The following is a 19,746-nucleotide window of genomic DNA, read 5'->3' as shown; positions in this document are numbered from 1 at the left end:
CAGTGAGCTGTGCGGGTGGCAGAGAGGTCACTGGTTCTCTGTATCAGGAAGGTGCTTCCCTCTTTGGGCTTTTAAATCCACTAAAAAGAATTGTGCAAGATAATAGGAGTGGGGAGATGACTTCTTTCTCTTCCTGTTACCATGGTAATAAGTTTAATGAGCAGACCTGAACCGAGTAATCCTACCCAACCCTGTCTGCATTGCCATTTAATATGAACTGTAAAACAAGCTGGTAGAATGTGACTCCTTTGCTCACAGAGTGTGTGGGTGTACCAGCGTTGCTGATACTGCCGTCCATTGTGGCCCCAGACTGGAAACCACCTTCTCCTCCTGCTTCTGGCAGCATCATCTTTTGTTCTGTGTTTTCACAGATCAGAGTTTTTTGGGACTCAACTGCTAGAGCAAGGCAGTAAGAATAGCTTGTTTCAACTATCAGTAGTAGTATCTAACTGCTCCTGTTTTACTAACAGCCCTATCCTCTGTCCCGAACATGTGTCATCCCCTTCCCAAAGGTGGTCCAGTTCACAGCATGCACTGACCAAAGGACTTGGCCTTTCTTTTTGTATGGCAGCAGAACTAAACCAGAAAGGCACAGGAAGGCTTTTCTGAGATACCTGCTGCTTATACAGCTGGCTTTAATTGCTTTCTCGTTTAAATACTGCAAAACAGTGATCAAGAGTTAATATCAAACATACAGTATTGCTTGTTGCTCTTAAGAAGGCTTTCTAATTGAAAATACAGATGAATAATTAGAACACAGAAGTGTATTTTAAAATATTTTACGACTGCCAATAATGCAATACAAAGTATGTTTTTCTCGTTTAGTGTCTTATGTGGTGTATATCAAAATACTTATTGAATTAAAAGTAATTGCAGAGGGTTATTACATAACAGCAAAGGAAAAATTAAATTAAGATATGAAAGAGATGGTAATGGGCATGTTCAGAATTGGTGCAGCAGAGGAAATACAGGCATGCAGTTTCCTAATGATCCTTGAACATTATATTTGGTTTTATTGTTGTTGGTTTTTGTTGTGCTTTACAGGTGCCCGCTATACAATGATTTGCAGATTTGGTGTCCTTGCAGAGGGCTGAGGTTGCCTAGGGATGCACCTTGAATCTGGCTATGTAGGTACCAGGAATTAAGCTAGCCAAATGACCCATCATTTAGGGATTTGCCTCCAGTTTGCTGGGTACACAGTTGCCAGTGACATTTGCCATAGGTTTTTACAAAGCATATTTGCTTGTTAGGACTGCTTTTAGCTGCTATGCCAGTCAAGCTCTTTAAGCTGCACATGACCTACTACTTACATCCTTAAAAAAAAAAAAAAAAATCTCATAGATGCTGCATGATCATAAGCATACTGATAAAAATACATCCATGAAAGTAGTAGGGGGCAGAGCTAATGCTGGAGAGCTAATGCTGAGTGTGGCCAAATGGACAGAGCTTCTTGGAACATCACAAAGCTTTGTGTGCACCTCTACCACCTTGGGTCCCTTTAATTTCCCTTGCACCCTGTTGTCTGTTGGTATTGTAGAAGCTCCTCGAATGCTGGGCTTGCTTTAAACACTGTAAAGCTGATACCTTCTGCTTGCTTCCTGTTTGAGAGATTCATATTCCGTTAAAAAGCAGATTTACAATACCCCAAGGTGGGTTTTTTTTCCTCTTTGTTTTGAAATTCTTTAGCTTTTGTCTGCTGTATTTGTGTTTAAGGAATATGAGTTAAGACTCCACACACATTATGTGTACAGGAAAGAGGAAAGTACATGCACAGGAGAGCAGGACATCCCATGTCCAGTGTGGCCATTTCCAGTTGCAAAGAATGCTGGGGTGCTCCACCATGATGGACATATCCTGATTCTTGCTGTGTCTTGAGTTGTCCATCTGTAAAAGGAGGATACTTCTCTCTGAGAGTTTTGTTTTATGGCTTAGTTAATGCTATATGGTCCAATGAAATATGTTTAATATAGAATTTTTCCCCGTTTGTTTTAAAAATAACTATATAAGTACAATTTAAAAGCTCCAGTTGCTCATCTAAAAATCCCAGAGCACATCAATTCATCACTGCTAAAAATAGAATCCATGTCTAATTAGGGCAAAGTTTATCCCTGTGGATTTCTATGGGCTATCTTTAATTTCCAGTTTGGCTGCTGGGAATTACTTAATTTGATGATTTTGTTGTGCAAGGTGCCCATAAAAGTGCTGTTACTTCATGACACGGTGCATATTTCCTTCTATCCAGAGGATCTACGAATCGTACATAAAGACTGGTTATTCCTTATGTAGCATATTTATAAAGATTATCTTAATGCCAGAGTAGGGCTGACATGACAATACCCTTTGTGATTCTATATGCCCTGAGTTCCCAATAGATGTATCCTATATATTTTTAAAACTCCAACGTCTAATATTCATCAGTATCATTGCTGTTCTCAGAGCTCAGGACCATATATGCTTGTCAAATAAAAGGGGTAATATTTTCTTTGGTTGCTTTTTCTTTATAATTTTGTTTCTTGTAATCCCTGAGTTAGTCACAGTTTTGTGAGTGTAACTCTTAATGATCTTTTTTGTTTAACCAAACATTTCCAATATAATGTGATATTGATTGCATTTTTTGTAATTATTCCTAATTATTCAAGCTCTCTCTAATAGAGCCTGAGTGTAAGGAGCTGGTTTAGCAAAAATCAAATAATGCTGGTAAAGATTAATAAACATGTGTAACAGCCTGCTCAGAGCATTCATACTAGCATTACTAATAGTTCTGTTTTTAAAAGGCATGAAAAAGAATAATAAAGGAAATAAAATACTGCTTTTGGGAAATTTTATATAAATGATAGCTCAAGGCTGAGAAAGATGAACAGCTTCACTTTTGTGTATTTGAAAAAATAAAGCTGCGCTACAGCTTCAGTAGAATAAGTGAAGATTAATCAAAAGTTTTGTGATAAAATTTTGACTTTATCAAACTTAGAGAGGTTCTTGCTCCATATAGATATAGCATAAAGAAATTGGGTTATTTTGTAGGATTTTTGGAGGGAGATGAAGAAGCAGGGTAGCAGTGTCTTTCTCACATGATAATGGTACATCTTGGCAGCTATTCATGGTTTTACATTTGCTAATATCCAAGACTATCACCAAATCTTTTATAATTTATTTTACCAAGGTCTTCCAGGCTTCAGGGAAGAACAGATTTATTCTTCAAGTAAAAAACTTGTGGGGACATTAATGCCTACCATATGGTAAATATACTTGTTAAACTGGATTTCAGCCATGATCCCATTATTGTGCATCAGCCTTACTTCGTGAGCATGCATTGGAAACATGGATAATTGAGTACGTCTGTACTCCAGAGAAGTGCATGGTAAATGTCATGGGGACTCCAGGGCAATATGTTATCCTGTGTCATTTTGATAAGTATTTGGGAGCATGGGAGTCTGCTGAACTGCTGAATTGTTGGTGTCCCCTGTCTTCTTGCTCCTGTGTTTGTACTGCCTATTACCTAATAATACTGGCTTGGTGTGTAGATTGACACTGAAATTTTATGTCAGATAACATGATTGTATAGAGATAGAAAGACTGCATGCAAACATCAGCCAGTATCCTTTAGAAAATGTAATTTCATAGTGTGATTTGGGGTTGTTAAAATAAAAAACAAACACAACTGAAATCCACCTGCATTCTTACGTAATAAAAGATATGTTCCTCTCTGCAGGACAAATAAATGCAAATTCCAGTATACACTTTTATCAGAAAATCACTGGTGATGCTGTGAAGTTTTGTGCATCACATCTCTGGCAGTGACTCTTCCCAGGGCCCTGATAATCACATGGAATTGGAATGGTGAGACAGCAGGGATGGTGGCTAGACAAGCTGGTACCTGCAGAGGTTCTGTCCCATTAGGGAGGTGGTGACAGGGCCTCCTTATGAGCTGGTTCACATAGCGCTCTTGGGGTTTCATTCCACTCAGGAGGACTGTCTAGACATTCATTTATTCTGGCAGACACAGGAGTATCAGTGTGGTTGATGAGTGAATTGAGCTCTCCTAATGTTAATCACAGTTTGTCTTTCTCATAGTCTGATGAGTAAATGTACTTGACTTTGTAAATTTGTATTTGCCTCAAAGGCCTGTTTGCCAGTGTTCAGTGTTTGCCAGTGAGTTTCTGCTATCTATACAGACAAGCCAGTGGCACCAACAGCTATTGCTCTTGCTGTTGGCACATTTTCCTCTTTCCATCCATATTTTTGCAGATACTCGAAATTGTTGTCAAAAAATGTAAAACTGCAGTCAGGGATTGTTTAATCCCTCTTTATTAAAGGTATTTGGCACAGTTCGTTATAAGATCTGTTTGCAAGTTTGCTGAGATTCAGTCACGTGAGATGTGTATGAAAGGCTTTATAGTGAAAAGTATTTGCTCAGACTGCTGTGCAAAGTAACAGGACGTTAAACGGAAACACCCAAACAAACAACCTGCCCCCGCCAAACCAGCCAGTTTTTCATAACCTTTCTACGCTTTGCCAGCAGTGTTGAGTCAGCGTTGCCGGCAGTTTGTGCTGGATGCTGGTGTCTCTGTGTTGTGTGTGTGTCTGGAGGCTGCTGCAGTGCCCGTGGGCAGCTGCTGTGTGCGCCCTGCTCCCAGGCTGCGCCTGCCTGCGCCGAGGCAGCCGGAGATTCGTGCCTGTGCCAGGGGCAAAAGAGGAGATGTGCATCTGTGGTGGTGGTGTTAAACAGTGGGCTTGGTTTGTGTTTTCTTCCTGGCCAAAAGTTTATTGTAGCTCTCAACCAAACAGCACACAAAGACTTTTAAAATATGTGTCAATACTTATATTTGCTGCTGTGCTCCTATATATAGAGCAGCCGCTTCCATGGGCTGCAACCAAAGCATTTACAAAGAGCAGTTAAGAAAGCAGACTAAGAATTGCTCTTTGTTATGCTTTATTCAGGGTTTTGACATCTTCCCATTTTTAAAACAAATATTCTCCATTGTAATCTTTCAAACAACACAGAACTTTTAAAAATGCTCAAGACAGGGGTTCATGCAGAGTGCTCTCTTCATGTGATATTTTCCTTGCTGTCCCAATCTCACTGTGCTGTCACAGCCAATTTAAAAGCCTAGGAAGGGCACGCTTCCTGAATCCCAGAGAAGAACAGTATGGGAGATTAGGGTTGACACTGTTAGCAGCATGGAAACTCTCTTAGTAGTGCAGTATTTGGGAGAGGTGCCATGGTCTAGTGACTTGTGGATGAGGCTAAAGAACTGAGAATACCTCGACTTTAATCCTGGCTTTTCCACTCTGTGGGCAGATTACTAAATCCCTTTGAGACTATGTCTTCATTTTTAAATAAGAATAATATACCCTCTAGAGCATTGTAAGGATGTATATATTTATGCAGTACTGCTGGCAAGCTGATGATAACTGCTTATGCTTTGTGTTCAGCATCAATCCAGTTGTAGTCTAACCTGGAAGATGCTGTCTTCTTTTGGTATCAATCGTTATGGTTCTAACTTTGAAGGGGAGCTGCTTTAATAAAATCCAAATACTGAAATCATGACACTTTGCTATTTTTTCTTTAGTCTGTATGTTTTTTTGCTGCTTTTGCATTCTAGAAGAAGGTATAAGTTCTTGCTCTTGGCAGGTTCTGTAGCTGCCAGTGTCACAGCAATACTTAGCTTTAAATAAGCTTCTTGGATGGGGCCATCTGTGTGTGGCTGTAGTACCTGTTGTTAAGAGAGTGGTGAATAATCGGGGATAAGGATTAAGAGAAGGCACAGGCTGGAGAAGAAGCAGAAAGGGAATAGGCCAAGGTCTGCGGCAGGTGACCGGGTTTCCCAGCCCTGTTTCTGTTTGCCTGCTCGTGGCTGGGAGCCGCGGGCGGGAGGAGGGCAGGAGCAGGGCACCCAGTACCTGCTTAACCAGGTGCTTGGTTTTTTGTCGTTGTTTTCCTGCTTTTTCAAGGACTTTGGAATCCTATTCCAGTTTTCGGGATATCCAAGTAGCTTAGCTTGCCTAAGCGAGAAGGAGGAGAAAATCTTTTCTTCCACAGCCTTTTGAATGCGTGCGCTCAAGGGTTATAAGCAGGCCACTCCCTTCTGCTCGGAGCTGGCCATTGGGGACAGCGGGGACATCCTTGAGAGCCGCATCTCACAATGATCGCCTATGTGCACTGCCTGCCCGCCGAGCCCATGGTCGGGTGCCTCGGCAGGAGCAAGTGGCAGCCCAGCTGCAGCCATGAGGAGGAGGAGGAGGAACTCATCCCGCTGTATTCCAGCAAAATGGGCAACGCTCACCCCACGCTGCCCGGGCGCCTCAAGAAAAAGTTTCTGAGCAAAGACGACAGCTCCTTCTGGCCAAGTAAGATCAGCTCCTGTTCCTTAGCTATTTTGGTCATTTCGTATTGTGTTGTCGTTATTGAGGAAATAAATAAACAGAACAAACACAAACAAGGAAAACACTCTTATTTCTCTTTCAGAGGATGAAGGCATTGGGAACAATTTTCTTACAGAAATGATGTATTTCCCTTTCAAGACAGTGTATGCAAATATTGTATCTGATGGGGCTGCTGAGTTGATACAGGATGGTACTGTTTTGTGCATGTGATATGTCTGTGTTTGAGAGGTCTTGAGCACTCGCTTTCAGTTCAATAATGCTCCTTTTCAGCAAAATGATTGTTTTAGATGAGTGGAGCTGTTGACGTAGCACTCTAATTGAAAGCCATAGGAACAATCATTGGATGAAAAGGCCAGGAAAAATAAGAAAAAGGTCTAACAGACTCAAAAGGTGCTTAATGCAGTTGATGAGTACTTACTTTAAAAAACAGTCTGCTTTTGAATTGCCTTAGGTCTAAGGTTATTTTTCCTCTGAATGTGAGAAGAAAGAATTCCTGAATTGTGATTACTCTCCTTTTTTAATCTGAATAGTTTCAAGTTTCACTGGCAAATACAGATGGGAAATAAGGAGAGAAGAGGACAGACAATGGTAATGTTCAGCTGTTTTGTTTTTAGCCTTAATGCTTGCCTTCTTTTCTTACCACCTAAGCAAAGGCACCCAGCTGTTTGTGGAATGGTTGCTCAGAAAAGTCTATTTCAGGGTGATTGGGGAGAAATTTCACAAGACAAAGAAAGCTTTTCCTGCAAAAGTCATCAGGCTGGCTATCTTGTGCCAGGTCTTTTGGAGAAAAAAAAAAAAGATACATGAGTGTATTTACAACTGTATTGATTTTTCTTTTCCTCGTTAGTCTCACACTGACTATCTGACAATGGCTCGTTATTGCCGTGAATTGAAAAATCCCTGTCTTGCCACATGATGCTAATTAACACCGATTAGCAAAATCACCTGTATTTTGTTTTCTGAATTACCATATTGTCCATTCATTACTAAGCAAGTTTCATTTGATGTCCCCTCCTGTAGGAGGAGTGTGATTTACTACATGATAGTTTCAGGCCTTTTTCAAGAGGAAGTAATATTTTATACTGCATCTTCTGCTGATTTGACCAGAGTCAATTCTGGTTCATTCAGAGGGAAAATGAAAATTCTTCTTTTATGTAAAATATATAGTCATTGTCAGAGCTCGGGAAGCCATGAAGAGGTTAGGGACTAGGAAGCAGCTTCCAGGGGTGCTCTTAGGAAGAGGATATGGCCCTTCCTGCCCCAGACAGTCGGGGTGTGTGTATGTGTATTTTGGGATTTGTCTCTCTTGCTGGATGACAGGTTAGTTCATTCCTACAAAGTTGTGATGCTGACTTCAACAAGCAGTTGAATTCTTTGACTTGTGATCTAACAAAGCTATTTAATGCAGTTTTTGGTCCTTAGCAATGGACTTTCACATGTTTCAGACCAAGTTTGTTGCTGTAGTCCTTACATTGAGTTTCCCTGATATCTGGTATGACCCCGTACATTTTATTAGTTCTTTCGGAATTCCAAGTCATCAGAGTCCAAATGAATTTTTTTCATTAAAACAGTGAATGGCAAAAATCAGTCACCCTGCGTTCTGGCCTGACTTTTCCGAGGAAAACCTTAAGTGCCTCGGTGGTGTCTCACCTCAGTACAAGTGTGTACATGTGGGACACCAGCTCTGCCTTCCTGCCTCCTTTCCTATGGACTCATTCCCGGTCCACAGAAACAAAAGAATAGCAGAGTAATTAAGCCATCAGTTAAAAGTGTTATGGGTGGGACAGGTACTATTTGTCTCTTTGACATAGTGAGACTCTGTCACTTTAAACTCTGTTAATGTTTATTTTAAGGAACAAAAGTGTTTAAGAGTGGAAGTGCTTTCTGGGACCAGGTCAAGTGATAACTGCAGAGCACAGCAGGGGATTATTGGCTGGGCTTTATCTCTGTTGATAAAGGCCTCCCTTTGGGGTCCTTATCCAGCATCATGAGAACTGCACTTGGAGAGGTTTCACAGTGCTGATACACTCCACAGAAAATGCTCCCAGTAGTGTTAGGGTTGTTTGAAAACATAATACAGTCAAATTATTTGAACTTCCTCACGGCCTGGGGGGGGTATCCTCACTGAGGAGATCTCAGTAGTTCGCAGCAGTAGTCCTTGCACTCCTGCTACCAAATAATCAATAATCAAAATACTTGTGGTGTGATGTAGCTGCCATAATAATCAGGTTACCATTTTAGGGTTTGATGGGTTTTTTTTAAGCTGTAGCAATTATTCTGATAAAACTGTTAAATTAGTCATATTGTGAAAGTTCTGCATTACCAGCTCAGCCTTATTCCAGCATCTGTGATGCTGTTCTGCTGTTCTTTTCTGCCAGACTGAGTGCAAGTAGACAACATAGGATTAAAATCAGCCAGAGTGCAGCAGTACATCCTTTAACAACCTGTCTGCCTGCCAGAAAAGCAGTGTTACAGTGGTATCAGGGCTGTCACATGTTCATTCACAGTTACAAACTCTGGAGCTGAGTGTTTGGTAACTGGTTTTCCTGCAGCAAAGTTAAACTGAGATACTCCACTGACCAAGTTTGGCAGAAAAGTCAGGGACTTGGTTTAGTTTGGTTTAAATGCCTGCTGGATTGAAACACGAGGCAATGAGACACTGCTGGCAGTGACTGCTGCTGTGAGAGCCTGTCACCTCCTCCTGGCTAGAGCATCACCTTGTAGTTCCTTCCCACTGCCACTTGATATTTTATTGAATTTGCAAAGTTTAAAGGTGTAGTATGCTCTTGCCAGCTTTTTGTGATGATAAAGTTTTGATAAGGATTTTGGGAGTTTTTTCTTTCTCTTACAGATGCAGGAGCAAGCCAGTGGCACTGTCAGATTACTTTTAATATTTGTTAAACAGTAGCTTCAGTTGTTGGGATTTTTTCTTAGTGTTTTGTTGCCTGCTAGCTCATGAAAGAATGCTTTCTTCTTCTTTATTCATATCTGTAAAGCTGACACCTCTCTGTGTGATTTGTGTTTTCTGAAAAACATAAAATTTGAAATGATAACTAAATTGATTTATACAGTAATAAGATGTTGTGAACCAACTTGAGTATTTTATTATCCGCTGTTCGCTATGGCTTTTTCCAGGTTTCTCTTCCAATAGCTATGAGATTTAAATTTCCCAATATAAGGATGTTATACTAAAAAAAAAAAAAGAGATACCAGAATCCTTGCAAACTGGGAGGATTCATTCTTTGCTTTTCTCATTTAGCAGTGTGAAACAAAGGCTGAATTGCTTTCCATCTCTGCAAATTCTGGGCTGTGTGGAGCACTGAGCAGGCCTTTGTGGCCTTTCGTGCCCTAAGTGACACAAGGACTCAGTCTATGTGGTGAATGGCTGGGACAGCTACTTACAGAGCCTTGTGCAAGTGACTGGCCACCCTCACCCCCAATTTTATCTCCTGCGTCCAGCTCATACCATAAGAGCCAACATATCAGATTGTGCCAGATAAAGCCAGGAACTGGTTTGTTTTGAAAAGAAAAAGTAAATTGGATATCATTTTTATTGCATGTCTAAAAAATGGGGAAATTCCCCTCTCCCTCCCCCCTTTTTCTCTGTGTGTTTTTAATGTCTTGTCATTTGGCTGAGCTTTTTGGAGGTTTTGTTCATTTGGCTAAAATGAGCCACGGTAATGTTACAAAGCAGGGGAACTTCTCCATTCGGACAAAATTATTTCAGGTCTTGAATAAATAGCAGCTCTTCTGGTGTGTGTTTCTCTTTCTGTATTCCATTTCTTACTCACTTTGCTGCACGTTCTCTCCATGTTCCATAGGAAACAAGCCTCCCTGCCTGTCCCCTTCTGGATGGGCCATGGAAGTCCTGCACTTGGCCTCCTGTGCCTTTTCATGCATCAAATGCCAAGCGATGTGGATGTAGGGAGGGAGGGATGAAGAACTTGGAATATGATGGGTCAAAATATGTTAATATTGGGTTGTTGTAAGACACTAAAGTGAATCACTAACATGAATATGAAGGTCTTCCTGAGTTTTCTTGCTAAGAGAAAACACTTTGCTAGCCTGGCTGCTCATTGTTAGGTGTGAATCTGAGCTTGCTGTTGCAAGGAGGTGCTGGTGGTGGCTATTTCATTCCTTTCTACCTGTGATCAGAAGCCATGTGTGGTGCTCAGGAGCACAAGGAAGAGGTGGTGAGGTTTTGGTATGGAGCTCATTAACACCACTCAAGTGCATCTGGAGGAGTGTGAAAAAATAAAGAGTTCAGAGAAATTTTTTTTTTTTTAATGTAGTGTTTTCTGTGATTGAGGCAAGGGAGCATCTGTAGTTAAGGAGGTAGAGCAACATAAGTGCAAATCCACATGTGAAACAAGTAAGATTGGAAAGCCTGTGGCTGAGGATAGTGGTTAATGGTACACTGAATAGGTTCTTCAGTGCTTAATTAGATGAAAGCTTCTGGGGTTTATGGATGGTAGGTACAGTATGTTTGCAGGTCTTACTGGAAGTTGCTTGTGAAGTCAAGAAATGGCTCTGGGTGCTGTAAGAAAATCAGATCAGATTATAGCGGAAACATTTTAATAAGAATGTGAAACTCCACAGAAAGGGCACGCTTTAAAGGAAATTATTATTAAAAGTCTGATAGATTACAACAGATTTTTAGCCCTCTATTATTTCCCTGCCCTAGTCCAGTGACTCATCATTGACAAATGCCTGTGTTGCTTAATTTTCAAGGTTTTCAAACCTCTGCTTACACAGTTGTAGATCAGCTCTGCTTTTTTCACCCATCCAGAGCCACATGCTCCATCCTGTGAGCTATGATACTTAAAATACTTTCATGCTCTGAAATACATCAATTCTCCTCTACTCTTAGTAGCTTGTGCAAGCATCTCGGAGGTAAAGCAAACTCACACTTTGCTGGCATTGGAGCTGTTAGCATATAGATCTCGTTGATTCATACCTTGTAGTGTTAATAAAAAAGACATGTTTAAAATAATCCCAAATGCCAATAGGCTTAGTGACATTTAAGCATGAGCGATGCTGTCAGTCCATCTGCAAACAAAAGTGGTATGTCTTAATTTGTGTAATTACACTCTAACATGCAGGCCAGCTGCTGCTGTGAACAAAAGCAGTTGATCACACCATTTTATTAATTGCATATTAATTGCCACATTCATGTTAACCATATGGGAGACAGTGGAGTAGAGTGAAGGCTACTTAGTGATAGAAAAAGAGAAAATGAACTGCAGAGTGGTGTCTGCAGAGGACAAGTCTTAGAATGATAGGGTGCCTGGGGCTTGTGGATGTGATCTGATTTTTACAATAAATCTGGGGGTTTTTTCACCCATCTAAATTACTGCATTTAAAAGTGAGGATTTGAGTAGAAAGGATTGCATCTTGCATGGTGACTGTGTATTTGTGAAAATAGTACTGTGCAAGTCGGTATTGAATTTGTTTGGTAATTCGCAAAAGGCAGCCCTGCTGGCACGTGGCCATCTGCCTCTGCCTGCTGTGCCGATGGATGCCCCTGCGCTGCCTGGAATCGCTTCTCACAGGAGCAAGGCTGGGAGATCCAAGAGGAGGACAAAATTTGCTAGGTTTTATATTTTATGCAATCTTGCTCCAAGTTTGTAGTCTTTTTAGATAATGGTAGTAAGTTTTGAATAGAACTGGATTTCTTAGAGTGAAAAATAAAAACCTTGACATAAGTGGATTAGCTGGTGTAAAATAACCTACAGCAAAAAGCAAACAGTAAAGACATGGCCCACTGTGTTTATCTGGCATCAGATACCTAGTAGGATATTCAATGATATTTAATTTATCTTCTTGAAAGTGAGACTTGAGAAAAATACCCTCAACTTATTTTTTTCTCTTACTTTTTGCTGTGTGGAGGCAGCAGCCACTCTCAGCATATGCACAGCCATTCTGTAGGGCAGCAGGTGCAGGCTGGAGCAGACATGAAGTGATTTCTGTCCTGTCACCCCCAGACTGACATTATCACGGTCTGTGGAGCATCTCCTTCAGCAGGGCTGTGGGGTGGCTCCCAGCAGCTCTGTCCCACAGACAGGTATGTGCAGAAGGGACAAATTATAGGATATATGCAAAGAAAGCTTACTGGACGGAGAGCTAAAAAAGTCTCAAGGTCTACCTTGAGTTTATTTTCTCTGCCTTCCCCTTCATTTCTCTTTAGAAAGGAGAGCAAAGACCCATGTTACAATTTGTATGCCAAAGGGGCAGCAGATTTGGTAGGAGGAAGGCCCAAGGGCAGCTCTTTGCTTCCTTAGAAAAGAAGTAATGAGTTAATGGCAGATCAAGTAGAGATATGTCTGCTGTGTAAGAAAGTGCAGGACTGGACCTGGAATCTACAGTGATTTAGAGAACTCAGTCTTGTCAGTTGATTAAATAATTTACCTTGGCTTTTCTAAAACGAGTATTTCAATGTTAAAGGCTTAGTCCCACCTCATTGCCAACGGGTGGCATTTTGCTTTCGTTTCCTACATCTCTCAGAAGAGGTGGGATTGAGAAAGATTAGTTTAAAGAAAGGGAGAGAGTCAGAGCCTTTGTTTTAATTAACATATTATGCCAAAAAACCTCCCTAAAAAGCATTTTTCAAACTATATTGGAAGGCACAAAAGGATACACAAAGAGTTGCACAGCTAAGAAATCGCTAATAAGCAGTTGAGAGGTAGACTGGATCTGATCTGTTCTAAGAACATGCAGTGCAAACCAAACAATAATGGTGACCTTCTTTTGCTAAACAGAAATTGGGGCAGAGCGGTTGTTGTGGGGATTTTTTAATAAGAAAAAATGCTTTAGGTGGCTCATCACAATTATGTCTCAATTGGTGCTGTAATACACGGCAGTGTAGAGTCGGGATTATAAAGCATGATTGGAAAGGCACAGCTTGAATTTTGGATTGCAAGCAGTGCCTGCCAGTACAGCAGTTAGAGAAACAGCATCTGCCTGACGTGTGAGCTGACCAGTTTTGACTTGGAGTCATTGGAAAAGAATAAATGTGAAACCCCATGATGCCACCTCTCCAGTCCCAGCAATTGGTACTTAATCAGCCTCCCCATGTCTTCTCTACTCGGGCAGCCAAGCTGGGGCCTGACAATAACTAATTTAAAGTCTGAATTCTCCCAATACACTGCTTGTGGCTGTTAGGCTGCAGCTACTGGCATTTGCTTGGGAACTGTCTCTGTACTGGGGACTGACTGGATGACCAGTGAGAGCTGATCCCACCAGCTGAGCATGAACTGGTGTCGCTGGAGAAGATACAAAACACTTGTAAATGCAGTGGTTCAAAGACAAGTTATCTGTCTGTGATGCCTTTTTCATGGCAATGCTCAGCCAGCCGTTCAGTGTGGCATCAATGGCCATGTGCTGCTCATCCCAAAGGTCTCATCCCCTGTCTGACTGATTTCTGATTTGAGCCACAATGACTGTGGGGCAACGTTTCCTCCTCCGGCTTCGTGCTGTCATTTGTTCATTGTCATTTATGTGGTTTGACAAAGAATTTAAGAACAATGAAGTTTCCCACATGAGGATTGCAGAGCACATTTGTCATTGCCCAAAGGCATCAACAGAAGTTTATAAAACCATTTCTGTGCGGTTTTGTGAAGTGTTCCAGGAAGGGCTAATTAAACTTGGAGCTGGGTAGCATCTCCAAAGCAGGTTTGGCACACCTCCTAACTGAATGATTGCTCATAGTTGTCCTCTGTGTCTTTTAACCAACCTGGCCCTCCTTCTGTTTGTCAGACATTTGCCACAAACACGATGCTATGGCTAGACTGGGAACAGTGGGCTGCTGTTTGGGGGACACAAACAGGTCCCCAAGCAGATGCTGGTGGCTATGTTAGGGTAAATAATTAATAGCATCAAAGGAAAAGGCACTCCTTTATGTGCAATAGCTGAAGGTGAGCACAGTTTTTTTCCTGGCTGTGATGCTAACCTCTTCCTGATAGGTTTAATTAATCCAAAGAGAAGAAAAATGCTAATTATTACCCTGTTTTAAAAAGGATTATTTTCAGAGCCTTATAAGAATGCAGTGTTTGAATTTATTTGTTCCTGTAGCCGGGTATGTGGTATGTGCTTCGTACAGAATATTAGATGTTGTGGATGTGTCAGGTACTTCTAATGGCTGTAGTTTCAAGTACGTTCTTCAAACCAGCTAGAGTTGAAAAACAAAGATGTAAATTGACTTCTAGTGTGCATCAGCTTGGACAATTCCTTGTATGATGGCAAAGCAGGGATCCTTTTAGGTGGTGCTTGTGTCTAACTCAGGTGAATTGGGATTGAAGTTTTTAATGCTGCATTAAAGCATCCTAAATGGGTGCCAAAGTCAAGACTATGTGTTTCATTATCCATCAGGAGGGGGAAAAGGAAAAGCCTTTTCAAGCACATTGTGCACCAATTTTGGGAAAATACTGCTGTGGTTTTATTGACTAGTTTTCCTGAAGGTTTATCACACTGACCGTGATCTCCTACCTCCTTTACATTTAAACGGAATCTTCTGCTCCAGGGCTCAGCCCTGCCCTGGAGCTGGTGTAGAATTTCACACCAGATTTTTCCAGACTTCAAATACCATGCTTCTTCTCTTTTCTGACTTACTAATAATGAAAAATGCCCTCCTTTTTCAATTCTGTAATAGCACATATGTCAGTAATTAACAGTCTCTTGAACCAATCTGTACCCCAAGGTTGAATTTGGAATGTTGTGCACAGTGTTAAAATGCAGCTGCTGGGATACACAGTAGTTTTCATCAATTATCTTGGGATGGCAGGGTTGTTTGCTTAGTAGTACTTAACTACTGATATTTCTTTGCCTTAATATATCTATCTTAACAGCTACTGAAAAGTTTAAGGAATGAAACTTACTCGGCTTATTTTCTGTGTGGGAAAACCCCTGATATTTCTACACAGATCTTTTTTTTTTTACAGTCTGTGTAGCTTTCTCTGTATTTATTTGTGTATTGTCTTCAGTTAAGTGTTGGAAATCTGATTTGTAGTGCACCTTCTATTAGTGGGATGATACATTCAGAAGCTCTTCCAAAAATAACTTGGCAGTTTTAGTTTAAGTGATGCTGATCTGAATTGTGGATGCATGCTTGCATTTCAGTTGTCTTCAAGTGAGACTTCAGCACTGGGAGCAAGTTACCCTGAAGACATGATGTCAGGTTACACAGCCTATGGTCTGCTCAGAGCTGAAGTGTTGGTGATGGTGCTACAGCTGCCCACTTTAAAAGGTTTCCAGATACAAATAGTGAAAGAATTACTCAGAGAAATAATTTTAAAACTATCCTCAGCTGTCTCAAGTTTTATATTTACACTTCTTCTACTTCAGCTCTTTCAACAAAATGCAAACTTTACTGCAGTTTATATTTTGTGCTTAGTGGGGAAACCAAAGATACCAAAAGAGACATTTTTGCAATTTAGAATGGTATCTTTCATTTTAAATAGTGTTATGTTAAACTCCTGTATTACGGGGTAAGCTTTTCTGTTTGGTTGGTTTTATGAAGCACACAAGGATTAACACAGCAAGGAACAACTAGTTTTTCTAAAACAAGAAAAATTGTAGGTATCTGCAGTGGGGATCCTGAAGGCGAAGCAAAGAGTCTACTTCTTTTCTGTGTGGCAGGAAATGGAGGCAGAAATTGAAGACTGAAAGTAGGAGGGGAGAAAATCTGCATTTTTTAATATTTTGTGGATTACATTTTGATGAAGGTTGTGATTCCTGTTGTTTGCCTATTGCCCCCACATATTTATAGAAACCATTGCCACAATACTAAAATGCACAATAGACAATGTGCTCAGTAGTGCTTTCTGAAGATGTTTGGTGGCAAGGCACCTTTATCACTTTAGCATCACTTAAACTGTTAGATGCATTTTGCTAGCTACCCAAAGAAAAAGAACTATTATTCAGTAGTCAGTGCTGATCGACCATGGCATGTTGTGAGATTCGGGCCTCTAGATTGTGTATGATTAATAACAGGCCTCTGAAACTTTTAAATCAGACCAGTGCTAAAAAAATTATAGGTTGGTATTCACATTATACATTTTGAAAGTTCAACCAATTAACAGTATTAGTCCTTTTATTTTGTTTTATTGCGGACTTGTGATAAGAAGATGCTGACCACACAAATATAATCTTAAAAATAGTTTTCAAAGTCTGTTGGTATTTGATCATGTCTGAGATCCATGTTCCCGTGGTCAGCCAAAGACATTCTCTGGAGATTCTGTGGTACAGATGTTGGTGCGATTGTTTCCCTATATGTTGCTGAATCCTGCAGTAATATAATTATTAGGTCACTGTTACAGGAACTCGATGCCTTACTTTAGTTTGGAGATTTTTATTTCAGGGCAATTATGTGTTTATTTGGAACACACCCAGATTTTTAGATTTTGTCATAAGTCTTAGGGCTTTAGGAGCAATAGCAGATGTCCATTTATTATTTGTGAGCCTTTGCTTTTACTCATCATTTTAGTATTGTGTTGTGCAGATAACATTTTTCAGGTAAAGTTTTTGAAAGTTTCTGATGAACAAAACTTGTTTTCAAGTTGGTGTGGAAGACAGTAAATGGATGCTTGATGCTTGATTTTGGCATGAACAGTTGTATGATTCTGTGCAGGTTGGTATTTCCCAAGGAGCTTAACTTTTTTCATTTATAAGTTGTAAAAGTTCCTAGGAAACTAGAGAATGTACTTGCCTAATTTTAAGAGTGTCCCTCCAAGCTTAAATGAGACCCACCCAGAATTTATTTGGAGTCATCAGAAAGACAAAAAAAAAGAGAAGAATTTGTAACCCCTCATACCGGGGTGATCTCTATATAAATAAAAGTATGCCAAAGAGCAGTGTTGGATAGGGAGGCCAAGATAGCTACAAAAATTCTTTCTGTGACCTTTAAATAAGTGAAATGAGTAGGGAGAATGTCCCCTTCAGGACACCCATAAGGAGAATGCAGACTGAGATTAGTTGAAGATGTCTGTTGGATATTAGTGTGGATGCCCAAGAGCGCAGCTGCCAAAGATGGAATTACAGGGAGATTGTTCGGGACAGAAGTTCAGAAATGGAATTTTTGCAGTCTGGTTTTGTTGGTTTTGCTCCTCATCCTACAGGATGATTCTAGTGAGAAGACTTGCAGACTTGTCTGCCTGGTATTTTTTCTATCACTAATTCAGAAGAGAAGGATTTTCTAAGGATTTTTTAATGTTGTGCTTTATTAGGGCAAGTAAGAGTCAAGATTTTGTAGACTAATTTACTTGCCCCAGCCAGTTTTGATCAGTTCGTTAGGATAAACTAAAGCACAGGAGCATTCAGGGGGATTTGGAATTTAAATTGAGAACATTTCCTGGTGACATCCTAAAAGGTTATTGTTCTCCAGGGAATGAGAAAACTTCTTCTCTGGGAGCTGAAGTTGCCTTAAATGGGGTTCAGAAATGGCCGAAGGAAAAAGGATTGTGCCCTGCAATTTAAAAAAAAAACAAAATTACACATTCACAAAACGTTTTATGTTCTCTTGACTGCCATTACTGTGTGGGGAGATTCTCTAACCAAAAGAAACTGCTGCTTTGTCTGCCAGCAGCCCTGCCCAAATGCTGCCTTTTCTCTCTGCCGATGTGTTTGCATGATAGAGGATCCTGTGGAAAGATGTTTTGAATTGTTAAAGGAATGAATTAGCTTTATTGTGCTGTGACCTAAATAGGATCATCAGATCAATCAGTCTGCTGCTTTTCTGTCCTGGCTGGCTTAGGTTGTGTTGTTTCTCCTCATCTTGCTCCCTCTTCCCTCTGCCCCTGCCGGGCATCCTCTTTCCCAGAGCCTGCAGGCGTAATCCGTGATGATCTTGGATAAAGGAGGGCACAGCCGGGTACCCTCTTTCCGAGCAGTACCTGCCCCGTAATATCCTGCACAGCCCAGACACAGCCCTGGATCAGCCCTGACTCCTCTGCCCCTGCGCTGGGGCATGGGCCCTTCTTGCTCTGTTGGTGTGGGGGCTTTAGGATAAAACACTTTTTCTTCTTTGTTCCCTCTCCCCTGTGCATTCTCCTGCTCCTCTTCCTCCTGATCCCAGGTTTAATGAATTGTAATTTCTCAGTAGCCGGGGCAGTATCGCGCTTCCCCAAGGCTGAGGTTGCCTTGAAAGAGGCCATTGTGAGGAGGGGAGCTGGGACTGGAGGGCAGCTGAATGCGGTGCCGCCTGGGACAGCCTTTGTGCAGGGAACACTTTTGTTCTCCTGAAAGATGCCAGGAGAGAGCCAGCCGGGATGGGATTCAGGGAGGGAGAAACCCATTCTGACCATAAATTATTGACTCCTGTGCTCTGTGCAAGGAGTCCGTTTAGGCACCAGCGTTGGTTAACAGCATGGGTGAAGGTGGCCACAGCAGGCACAAAGTTTGGGCGTGAGTTTTGAAAATACTTGAGGCATTTGGCCTTTCTGATGTTTCTTCATGATGGAAGTCTCACCTAGAAGTAAAAGTAGTGCTTTCAAAGCTGGGTGGTGGCATTCAGAATTTCATACGAGATATAATGCCATTGAAATTTTAATTGTATCAGGGTGCTCTTGGTCTGAGGCAGGCAGGAGCCTTGTGACCTGCAGGGAGGAGTTTAATAGCCCTCCTCAGTTTCTTGCCCTGCGGATGCCTGGGTGCTCTGTGCAGCCTGGGGAGGGGGTGCGTGGGGGCCACTTCCATAGCTGCACCCCTCTGGACCCCACAGCTGCTCCGAGTGGGTGGATGGGGGTGGCAGGGAGCAATCCCGAGCATGTCCTGTACACATTCCTGCAGACCCGCTGGAAACAACTGTCCTTCCACAGCTTCTTCCCTGCCAGCTGCTGTAGGATGGCACAGTGGAAACTTATTTAGAGTGACCGAATGACGTGTCTGTAAAAGCAGTGGCATCGATTTAATTGTTTTGAGTACGTCTGCTTGCCAGCATTTCCACTTTCCCTTTTGTACGTTGAACAGAGACTCGCTGGAAGAGCTCTCACAATGCAGTTACTTCCCAGCTCAGTTGGACGGTTTTACTTTTTCTTTCCTCTTAAAAATGTCATAAATGATATACAATTGTTTAATGGAGGATTTTTCCATTGTCAAGATAAAGTTGCTAAGGCCTGCAACTTGAAGTTTAGGTTTTGAGATGATGGTACATTTTAGAAGTTTGATGTATCATTCCTTTAATGAACTTGATATATCCTCTGTTGGGCTTACCTCTCCGTCATGAAAATAAAGTGGTAAAATTTGTTTTCATTTGTGAGAGGGAGCTGGAAAGCATTGCTTTAGCTATTCTTGTGTTTTATTTGTTGGTTTTTTTAAACTTAAATAATTCCAAAATTTTGTACTGCATATAGGCATGGGTTGGTGATTAGG

At 41.2% G+C, this 19,746-nt stretch overlaps 1 protein-coding gene across 8 annotated transcripts in view; it reads left to right on the top strand.

The window, feature by feature from the left end:
- The window catches only part of NHSL1 (NHS like 1), a 178,006-nt gene that overhangs the window by 98,490 nt on the left and 59,770 nt on the right, over positions 1 to 19,746 (top strand). The window contains exon 1 of one of the 8 annotated variants that reach the window (XM_014879042.2): positions 6,121 to 6,348. The exons of the other annotated variants lie outside the window; for them this stretch is intronic. Within the exon in view, the coding sequence (XP_014734528.1) occupies positions 6,144 to 6,348 (205 nt within the window). The 5' untranslated portion in view covers positions 6,121 to 6,143. Of the gene's footprint in view, positions 1 to 6,120; positions 6,349 to 19,746 lie in introns of those variants that run through there. 8 annotated transcript variants of the gene reach the window in all.

This window comes from Sturnus vulgaris, chromosome 3, assembly GCF_052056855.1.
Source record: "Sturnus vulgaris isolate bStuVul1 chromosome 3, bStuVul1.hap1, whole genome shotgun sequence".
Classification (NCBI taxonomy): domain Eukaryota; kingdom Metazoa; phylum Chordata; class Aves; order Passeriformes; family Sturnidae; genus Sturnus; species Sturnus vulgaris.
The sequence above is the reverse complement of the archived record's forward strand: the minus strand, read 5'-3'. Positions and strand labels throughout refer to the sequence as shown.